Raw genomic sequence first — 11,443 nt, 5'->3', positions numbered from 1 at the left:
CGCTGGGGATCCCAAGGAAGAGAGAAGGAGGGCTGGAAGCAGATTTCCCCCTGGCTTCGCAGGAGGGATAGAACTACACAGGGTAGGTGCTGGGCAAGCGGCAACCTTTATCGCCATCATTGTGCAATAAATGCGCCCCGATGCGTGGTAGAGCGCCCCCACCCGTTCCACCCCGGTCCCCATCCCCACGTCGGGATGCGCAGACAATCGAAAAGGCCAGGGTTACTGACCTTTCTCTCCAGGCTGGCAGTCAAGGAAAAGACATTAAGAAGGGATTTCTCTGTGCCGGGCACGGTGCTGCCTGCTCCACGGGTGTTGTCTCTTTCAGTCCTCTCAACATTCCATCCTAATTCCACGAACTCCCCCGCTGTGCCCCTCCCCTTCCCCCACCCCCGACCCCAGCCCCTTCTTGAAGTTTATTCTGAGCACTGCAGCCCCTCTCTATCCCTGCCTCCTGTGAGCACCGATAAGCCTGCATTTGTCAGGGAGCAGACGTTCCAGTCAGCTGGCGTTTACCGTGCTTTTTTTTTTGTCCTTCTCTCCGTGCAGACTGTAAACTCAAGGACAAGGACCATGACTCTTTTCTGCCAATCAAAGCACACAACTTTATTGATGATACACACAGATGCGGACTTGGGTGGAAGAGGTTAAGTCGGTACAATAGACAGAAGAGCAGTGCACTTTTTTGATGAATAGGTTCACTATCCATCAGGCGCGTGTAGAAGAAAGAGCAAACGAAAAATAATTCAACCTAAGCTGCAACAAATGCATTTTCAGCTCAAGCTGCGATATGCGTCTGGTCTCTGCAAAGCGGTCCCGCTTGGACAGGGAGACCACAGGCAACAATAGCACTCGTGATGCTGTAATTTGATGTTGTTTGTCCACAGCAGGCAGCTGAAGTGATCCCCTCACCACATGAAGGAGGCTGCAAGGGAGGAATTTACAATGCCAACATTGCCTGCAGACTGCACAACCAAGAAGTTACTCAAAGCTCTGTGGGAGCCCCTGCCTGGCCAATAAGAGTGTGGTCCTGGATTGAGCCCTGGAACTTTCACCCAATGAGGTGGTGATTGGCTAAGGCTGGATCTTCAGTAGCACCCTCTGCAGATTCTTTGACATCTGCAAACCAAGCGCGTTGTGGGTGGATTCCGTCCCATTGTGTTCGAGAGGGCCGTTTATGGGGCAGGGGTTTCCAGGAGAATCTCTCTGTTTCCATTTCTGATAAAGAGGGACATGAATGAGAAGAGCATCTGGGCACCGACTAACTCCCCCGCCAAGACTGGCTTTTCAGACAAACCCATCAGCAGTTTCAAAACCTGAACCTTAGCACATCCACTTCCCTCTGATATCAAAGGAAACTTCAAGTCTGAAACGGACTTGGCAAGCATGTTATTAATAACTGTCATGCTTATTAACAAATTTAATCCGGCCTGCTGCAGAAATGAGTTGCAGCAACGTGACACAGTCTCCCGACACACTTCATTGATGTACATCTTAATCTGGCCCTGACTTTCAATACTCGCATTTAAGTTATCCGGGGCACACAAAGCCTCTCTAACAGTGGGGTCTGGAGTGGGGCTCGTGTTTCTAGCCATTGAGAGGCTGGCCAAATGGCTACTGATATCCTGGCTAAATGGAAAGCCCGCATCCTTGGGCTCGGCAAACAACAGTTTTCCCTGAATGAAAAGACACTTGGAGAGGTCCAGAACACAACTGCCATTTTTAAAGTTTTGAGCATATCCAGAAATTTTTTTATTTTCATTGGGGGAATAGGTCATTCATTTTTATTTCGATGGTTTGCTTTTGGAGAGGCTGCGAGTTCTTACTGCCCATGATTATTGTCAGACTGATCCCCAGGGCTTGGCTTATCCTCAATTCTTGACTGAAGATCATGGGCCTTGCCTGTCTTCCCCACTGTCTGCAGCTCCCACGCTCTTTTTGTTTTTCTTGCTTGGTTGTGCCTTCTTCTGATAAGTGGATGAACACTGTGTCAACTTCTAGACCAGACTTCCATATCTTCTTTCACAAATTCGTCAGTCTGAGTATATCCCACATCTAATGCAAATCACAGATGGGCATCACTCTTTAAAAGGTGATCTAGTTGTGGCATTCTAGGAAGGAGATTGTTAGACATTCTTTTCCTGGACACAATCAATCTAATTGCCATCCAACATGGACCTAGCAGCAATGCAAACACATAGAGCTTTCAGATGAGTCTCCCTGAAGAGACATGTCAATGCACAGGATACAAGGGTATCAGTATCTCTATTTCCGGATTGAAGGTCTTAATTTTCAAATGTTCCTCCTCTGGGGTTTAACCTCCCTCAAGCTCATTTCCACTATTTTCCCAGAGGTGCAGCATTTATCTTTTTCCAGCACCAATATAAGAGGAGAAAAAAACAAAGGCTGTGAGTGGGAGAAGCTGAATTGCCTCTGGACTCTGTAGTCTGCCTCGGACGCCTCGTTTCCACCCCTTATCTCCAGCATATCACACTCTGTGGAGCAATTTCTTTCCTCCCTTACTTAGATTATTGTCTACAGGTAGACAGAGAAAAGAGAATAGAGATTGGTAAATGCATTGACACATAAGTTTCAGGTGCATCCACTCCGGAGTGAGGAATATAACTTTCCAGAGTCTCCCATTTAGGTCTCAGGCACACCCATCTTCCCCACCCTGGCCTCCTGCCACTTTATTCCTCGCCCTTCTCCTATGAATGCCCACTTTTCTGCTCTACCTCACCTCACTCCCCTTTCTGTGCTATAGATTTTGACACTGCTTTCCCAGAGCCGTAAAGGATTGGGATTAAGGGTTTTCCGAAAACAGGACAGGAGTAGAAGGGCAAGTTCCAGTTTGGCACTTGTGTGTACCACCCTCTTGTGACTGGTTCTGGCTCCACATATCCTTGAAGGAATACACTCTTGCTTCAGTCTCTACCAGATAACCTGTAATTTTCTTCTTCCTTTTTCTTGGGTTGCACTGCCCCCTACAGACAGACAAACAAACCAATATCTATCGGTAGGGTCGGTGAACACAGTGCTGGGTGATAGGCCACAGTTCCTTTTACTGATTCTGGACTCTGTCAAATATTTCTCACCTCTCACTCTCGGTTCCACAACACCAACTCTCCCCCGATCCTATGCACCATTTAGAGAACTAAAATAAGCTGGTGGGTGGGGCAAGAGTGTAGGGGAAGATGACTCTGTCCCAATCCTGACCCTAAGACTTCCCAAGCAATCCTCATTCTCACACCACCCTGCACATAACCAGAGCAGTTTCTTCTTTCTTCACTCATCTACAAACGTGCCTCTCTGAGGTCAACAGCAGAGAGCTGATGGCTGGATCAAGAAGATTTGACTTTCCCACAGATCTTGGTCACCTGAGATATATGTCACTAATGAGCCATGGTTGCCACCAGTAGTGATGCAAGAGTGTGCCTGCTTCTCTCTCTTCCCCCCAGCACACCAGACCTGTCACTCATTTTTTTTTCTTCACCAATCCTGGAATCCAAAAGAAAGTGCATTACCATTTTGTTGGAATTTGTTTTTCTCTGATTTCCAGAGACAAAACTTATTCTGATACTTTCTTATCTTCTCCTGGAGCAACTGTCTCTTTGTATTTATACTTCTTTATCTTCATCCTAGAATACTGGGCAACAGCACATCTTTTTACTTCCCCTCCCCTCAGCAACTAATATCCATCATCTTGCTTAGACCCATGAAAAAAGCAGATTTCATAAAACAAGGCATGGAGAGATAAATATTTTTAATTACATTTTTCTTGCCTCTGCTCACTTTTCTTGGAAATAATGACTTTTTAAAAAGATTTTTTATGCCTTTTGTACGTATAAGGAGTTTTCTGGAGTGATACTTGCTAGAATGATACCACTGGTTATTTCTGAGAATAGTATTTAAGGCAATACACAGTCTAGCTGAAGTGTCAAGTGTTAAGTTCAGTGGGACATGGAAATTAACAGAGCGGTCTCTTGGACAAGACCACCTAGTTTTCCCAACAGGCCCCCATGAGATAGCATTTGCCTTGCTGAGTTCACTATACTCCAGGCTCTACCCCCTAATTTTGTTTTCAGAGTAAAACTGTGCACAATTTATGACATTACACCCAAGAGAAATGCATGCATATATTTACCAAACAACATGTATAAGAATGTTCATAGCAGCACTATTCATAATAGTCCCAAGCTGGAAACAATCTAAATATCCGTCATCAATAGAATGGATACATAAAATATAGTACATACATAAATGGCAATGAATACTCTACATGCAACAGTATGGATTATTCTCACAGATAATGTTAGCAAAAAAAAGACACAAAATAATATATACTGTATGATTCTGCTTACCTAAAGTTTTTTAAAATTCAAAACTATCTATGTTTTTAGAAATCAGAATAGTGGTTACACTTGGGATGCATTAGTGACTAGATGGGGACTTGGAGGGAACTTCCAGTGTGTGGTTCATGTTTATTTCTTGCTCACTTTGTGAAAATGTATTGAGCTGATCACTTGTGCACTTTTCTGTATATACAGTATACTTCAACAAAAGTTTACTTAAAGATCTCAATAGTGAGTTAGAAAAATGAGAGGTGGAGTGGCCAAGATGGCCAATTAGAAGCAGCTAGGGTGGATGGCTCTCATGGAGAGGAACGGAAGGAGTGAGTAAATACAGCACCTTCAACTGAAATATCCATGTACTTGCATTGGGACTACTCAAGGAAACAACTTGACCTACGAAGAACAAAGAAAAGCAAAGCAGGATGATGGCCCACCCAGGAGCGACACGAAGCCAAGGGAAGTTCCACCTCCTAGGGAAGCAGTGAGTGAATGTACAACCCCAGAAACCCATGCCTCTCCCACTGATCTTTGCAACCCTTGGGTCAGAAGATCCCCTCGTGAAACCACTCCACCAAGGCCTTCAGTCTGACACACAGAGCTATGCAGGGTCTTGGCAGAGCAGCCATTCAGAAACACGTGGAGACCAGGGAGCTTTAAATACTCTGACTCTGGGCTTCCCAACAAAAGTAACTGCAACTCCAGCAAAGTAGGTTAGAACTCCTACTACCCCTAGGAAAGAGGCTGAAACCAGGGGGCCAAGCAGGGATGGTCTGCAGGCCCCATGTCCACGGCACTTCACAGGATAAAACCCACTGGCTTGGAATTCCAGCCAGCCACCAGTAGCAGTGTGGCGCCTACCTGGGATGGAGCACCCACGGGGAGGGGCGGGCCTCCATCTTTGTCATTTGGGTGACTTAGCCATTCCAGCCTGTGGGCTCTGGAGAGTCCAAACTGACCAGGGGCAGAAGGGATCCCCCAGCACAGCACAGCTGCTCTACCAAAACATGGCCAGACTGTTTCTTTTCCCAATCCCTTCCTCCTCACTGGGGGGGGACCTCCCAACTGGGGCGTTCAGCAACCCCTGCTGGTGTTCTCTGGCCAAAAAAGATTTGAAAACTCCCTGGGACAAAACTCCCAAAGGGAGGGGTGGGCCACCATCTTTGTTGTTGGACATCTTAGCAGTTCTAGCCTTCAAGCTTTGGTGTGTCTGAGGCTACCAGGGGCAGAAGTGGTGCCCCAGCACAGCACAACAGCCCCCAAAAACATGGCCAGACTGCTTTTTTAAGTGAGTCCCCAAACTTGTTCTTTATCACCAGGTAGAGCCTCCCAACCAGGGTCTTCGGCTAAGCCCACCAGTGTTCTCTGTCTGACAGAGGTTTCAGGTCTCCCTGGGACAGAGCTCCCAAGATGAAAGGAAGGCCACCATCTTTGCTGTTCAGGTGACTCAGCCATTCCAGCCTTCAGCCTTAAGAGGTGACCAGGGGCTGAAGTGTGCCCCCAGCCCAGCACAGCTGCTCAACAAAAACATGGCCGGACTACATTTTTAAGCAGGTCCCCAATTCCATTCCTCCTGAATGGAAGAGACCGCCCATCCGGGGTCACCAGCCACCTCCTACAGGTGCATTTGGGCCAGCAACAGGTCTGTACCTCCCTGGGATGGAGCTCTCTGATAAAGGAGCAGGCTTCCACCTTTGCTGTTTCACAACCTTCACTGGTGATAGCTTCAGGTACTGGAAAATCTGAGGTGACTAGGGACTGGAGTGGGCCCCCAGCATACTGCAGCAGCCCTACAGAAAAGTGGCCAAACTGTTAAAAGAAAAAAAATCCAAAAGTCAGAAATCTCAAAGATTGAAGGCAGATAAGCCCACAAAGACAAGAAGGAATCAATGCAAGAAGGCTGAAAACTCAAAAAGCCAGCATGCCTTCTTTCCTCCAAATGACCACATCACCTATCCAGCAAGGGTGAGGAAACAGGTTGAGGCTGAGATGGCTGAAATGACAGAAGTAGAATTCAGAATATGGATAAGAATGAAGTTCACTGAGCTAAAGGTGTATGTTGTAACCCAATGCAAGGAAGCTAAAAATCATGGTAAAACATTGCAGGAGATGGCTGAGTGTGGTGGCTCATGCCTGTGATCCCAGCACTTTGGGAGGCTGAGGCAGGTGGATGACTTGAGGTCAGGAGTTAAGACCAGCCTGGCCAACATAGCAAAACCCTGTCTCTACTAAAAATACAAAAATTAGCTGGGCATGGTGGTGTGCACCTGTAGTCCCAGCTACTCAGGAGGCTGAGGCAGGAGAATCACTTGAATCCAGGAAGTGGAGGCTGCAGTGAGCTGAGACCATGCCACTGCACTCCAGCCTTGGCAACAGAGCAAGACACTGTCTCAAAAAAAAAAAAAAAAAGGACCTGGCACTGTTGCTCACGCCTGTAATCCCAGCACTTAGGGAGGCAGAGGCAGGTGGATCACCTGAGGTCAGGAGTTCGTGACTAGCCTGACCAACATAGTGAAACCCTGTCTCTACTAAATACCAAAAATTATCTGGGTGTGGTGGCACATGCCTGTAATCCCAGCTACTTGGAAGGCGGAGGCAGGAGAATCTCTTGAACCTGGGAGGCGGAGGTTGCAGTGAGCTGAGATTTCACCATTGCCCTCCAGCCTGGGCAACAAGAGTGAAACTCCATCAAAAAACAAACAAAAAAAATTTGCAGAACCCGACAGAAAAAAAAATAGGCAGTATAGAAAAGAACATAACCAACCTGATAGTGGTGAAAAACACACTACAAGAATTTCATAATCCAATCACAAGTATTAATAGCAGAATAGACCAAGCAGAGGAAAGAATCTCAGAGCTTGAAGACTGCCTTGCAGAAATAAGACAGGCAGACAAGAATAGAGGAAAAAAAGAATGAAAAAGAATGAACAAAACATCTGAGAAATATGGGATTACATAAAGAGGCTGAATCTACAACTGATTGGCGTGCCTGAAAGAGGTGGGGAGAATAGAACCAACTTGGAAAAGATATTTCAGGATATCATCCATGAGAACATCTTCAACCTAGCTAGAAAGGCCAACATTCAAATTCAGGAAATGCACAGAACCCCAGTAAGATACTCCATGAGAAGATCATCCACAAGACACATAATCATCTGATTCTCCAAGGCTGAAATGAAACAGAAATGTTAAAGGCAGCTGGTGAGAAAGGCCAGGTCACCTACAAAGAGAAGCCCATCATATTAACAGCAGACCTCTCAGCCAAAACCCTACAAGCCAGAAGAGATTGGGGGCCAATATTTAGAATTCTTAAAGAAAAGAAATTCCAACCCAAAATTTAACATACATCCAAACTAAGCTTCATAAGCAAAGGAGAAATAAGATCCTTTTCAGACAAGCAAATGCTGAGCGAATTTGTTACAACCAGACCTGCCTTACAAGAGCTCCTGAAGGAAGCACTAAATATGGAAAGGAAAGACCATTACCAGCAACTACAAAAACACAATGAAGCACACAGACTAGTGACACTATAAAGCAACCACATAAATAAGTCTGCAAAATAACTGTATAATAGCACAATGGCAGGCTCAAATCCACACATATCACTAGTAACCTTGAAGGGAAATGGGCTGAATGCCCCACTTCACAGAGTGGCGAGCTGGATAAAAAAGCAAGACCCAACAGCATGCTGTCTTCAAGAGTCCCATCTCACATGTAATGACACTCATAAGCTCAAAATAAAGGAATAGAGGAAAATATACTAAGCAAATGGAAAACAGAAAAAGGCAGGGGTTGCAATTCTAGTTTCTAGATTTTAAACCAACAAAGGTTAAGAAAAAAGACAAAAAAGGGCAATACATAATGGTACAAGGTTCAAGTCAACAAGAGGATCTAACTATCGTAAATATATATGCACCCAACACAGGAGCACTCAGATTCATAAAGCAAGTTCTTAGAGACCTTCGAAGAGACAGACTCCCACACAATAATAATGGGAGACTCTAACACCCCATTGACAATATTAGATCATCAGGACAGAAAATTAACAAAGATATTCAGGACCTGAACTCAGCACTGGATCAAATGGACCTGATAGATATCTATAGAACTCTCTACCCAGAAACAATAGAATATACATTTTTCTCATCACCACATGGCACTTACTCTAAGACTGATCACATAGTTGTAAGTAAAACACTCCTCAACAAATGCAAAAGAACTGAAATTATAACAAACAGCCTCTTGGACCACAGCACAATCAAATTAGAAATCAAGCCTAAGAAATTCACTCAAAACTATACAATTACATGGAAACTGAATAACCTGCTCCTGAGTGACTTTTGGGTAAATCACAAAATTAAGACAGAAATCAAGAAGTTCTTTGAAACTAATGAGAACAAAAAGACAATGTACCAGAATCTCTGGGACACAGCTAAGGCAGTGTTAAGAGGGAAATTTATAGCACTAAATGCCCACATCAAAAAAGATAGGAAGATCTCAAATTAACAACCTAACATCACAACTAAAAGAACTAGAGAACCAAGAGCAAACAAATCCCAAACCTAGCAAAAGACAAGAAATAACCAAAATCAGAGCTGAACTGAAGGACATAGAGACACACACACAAAAAAAATTCAAAAGATCAACAAATCCAGGAGCTGGTTTTTTGAAAAACTTAAAAAAATACATAGACTGCTAGCTAGACTAATAAAGAAGAAAAGAGAGAAGATTCAAATAAACATAATCAGAAACAACAAAGAGGATATTACCATTGACCCCACAGAAATATAAACAATCATCAGAGAATACTATGAACACCTCTGTGCACATAAACTAGAAAATATGGAAGAAATGGAAATATTTCTGGACACATACACCCTTCTAAGACTGAACCAGGAAGAAACTGAATCCCTGAACAGACCAATAATGAGCCTACCAACCAAAAAAGGCCCAGGACCAGACAGACTCACAGCTGAATTCTACAGTATGTACAAAGAAGAGCTGGTACCATTCCTACTAAAACTATTCCAAAAAATTAAGGAGGAGAGACTTCTCCCTAGTTCATTCTGGGAGGCCACCATCATCCTGATACTGAAATCTGGCAGACACACACACACACAAAAAAAAACACCCTTTTGCATCTTTTTTTTTTTGGATATTCAGGCCAATATCCTTGATAAACATTGATGCAAAACTCCTCAACAAAATACTGGCAAACTGAATCCAGCAGCACATCAAAAATCTATCCACCACAATCAAGTAGGCTTTATTCCTGGGATGTAATGTGAGTTCAGTATACACAAATTAGTAACTGTGATTCATCACATAAACAGAACTAAGGACAAGAAAGAAATGATTATCTCAATACAGGCAGAAAAGCCTTTCAATAAAATCCAACATCCATTCAAGTTAAAAACCCTCAATAAACTAGGTATTGAAGGAACATACCTCAAAATAATTAGAGCCATCTATGACAAACCTATAGCCAATATCTATGGACAAAAGCTGGAAGCATTCCCCTTGAAAACTGGCACAAGACTAGGATGCCCTCTCTCGCCACTCCTATTCAACATAGTATCGAAAGCCCTGGCCAGAGAAACCAGGCAAGGGAAAGAAATAAAGGGCATGCAAATAGGAAGAGAGGAAGTCAAACTATCCCTGTTTGTAGATGACATGATTCTATATCTAGAAAACCCCATAGCTTCAGCCCAAAATCTCCTTGATCTGATAAACAACTTCAGCAAAATTTTAGGATACAAAATCAATGTGCAAAAATCAATAGCATTCGTATACACCAACAGCAGTCAAGCCAACAGCCAAATCAGGAATGAACTCCCATTCACAATTGCCATGAAAAGAATGAAATACCCAGGAATACAGCTAACTAGGGAGGTAAAAGATCTCTACAAGGAGAATGGAGAACTACAAACCACTGCTCAAAGAAATCAGAGATGACACAAACAAGTGGAAAACATTCCATGCTCATGAATAGGAAAAATCAATATTGTTAAAATGGCCATACTGCCCAAGCAATTTATAGATTCAATGCTATTCTTACTAAACTACCATTGATATTCTTCACAGAACTAGAGAAAACTATTTTAAAATTCATATGGAACCAAAAACCTGAATAGTCAAGGCAATCCTGAGCAAAAAGAACAAAGCTACAGTCATCATGCTACCTGACTTGAAACTATACTACAAGGCTACAGTAACCAAAACAGCATGGTGCTGGTACAAAAACAGACACATAGACCAATGGAACAGAATAGAGAACCCATAAATAAGACCACACACCTACAACCATCTGATCTTTGACAAACCTGACAAGCAATGAAGAAAGGATTCCCTATCTGATAAGTGATGCTGGAATAACTGGCTAGCCATACGCAGAAGACTGAAACTGGATCCCTTCTTTACACCATATACAAAAGTTAATGCAAGATGCATTAAAGACTTAAATGTAAGACTCAAAACTACTAAAAACCCTGAAATACAACATAGGCAATACCATTCAGGACATAGATACGGGCAAAGATTTCATGATAAAGATGCCAAAAGCAATGACAACAAAAGCAAAAATTGACAAATGGGATCTAATTAAACTAAAGAGCTTCTGCACAGGAAAAGAAACTATCAACAGAGTAAACAGACAACCTACAGAATGGGAGAAAATTTTTGCAATCTATCGATCCGACAAAGTTCTAATAAACAGAGACTACAAGGAACTTAAATTTACAACAACAATAACAACAACAAAATAACCCTGTAAAAAGTGGGCAAAGGACATGAACAGACACTTCTTAAAAGAAGACATACATGAAGACAACAAGCATATGAAAAAAACCTCAACATCACTGATCATTAGAGAAATGCAAATTAAAACCACAATGAGATGCCATCTCACACCAGTCAGAATGGCTATTATTAAAAAGTCAAAAAATAACAGATACTAGCAATGTTGTGGAGAAAAACGAACACTTATACACTGTTGGTGGGTGTGTAAATTAGTTCAGCCACTGTGGAAAATAGTGTGGTGATTTCTCAAAGACCTGAAGATAGAAATACCAACAATTCTGTTATTGTGTATATAC

The 11,443-nt window shown here is 43.1% G+C and overlaps 1 protein-coding gene across 1 annotated transcript; it reads right to left on the bottom strand.

Moving 5' to 3' along the window:
* Positions 1-580: 580 nt before the first annotated feature.
* Positions 581-1,778, bottom strand: LOC101141783 (protein ARMCX6-like). Its single transcript, XM_004064534.4, has one exon. The coding sequence runs from the start codon at positions 1,776-1,778 to the stop codon at positions 1,176-1,178; it is 603 nt and encodes a 200-aa protein (XP_004064582.1). The 3' UTR covers positions 581-1,175.
* Positions 1,779-11,443: the final 9,665 nt, after the last annotated feature.

The sequence above is a fragment of the Gorilla gorilla genome, chromosome X (genome assembly GCF_029281585.2).
Source record: "Gorilla gorilla gorilla isolate KB3781 chromosome X, NHGRI_mGorGor1-v2.1_pri, whole genome shotgun sequence".
NCBI lineage: Eukaryota > Metazoa > Chordata > Mammalia > Primates > Hominidae > Gorilla > Gorilla gorilla.
The sequence above is the reverse complement of the archived record's forward strand: the minus strand, read 5'-3'. Positions and strand labels throughout refer to the sequence as shown.

Bases quoted from the DNA above. Each gene is read 5' to 3' on its own strand.
- LOC101141783 (XM_004064534.4), bottom strand. From the start codon at position 1,778: ATGACCTATTCCCCCAATGAAAATAAAAAAATTTCTGGATATGCTCAA.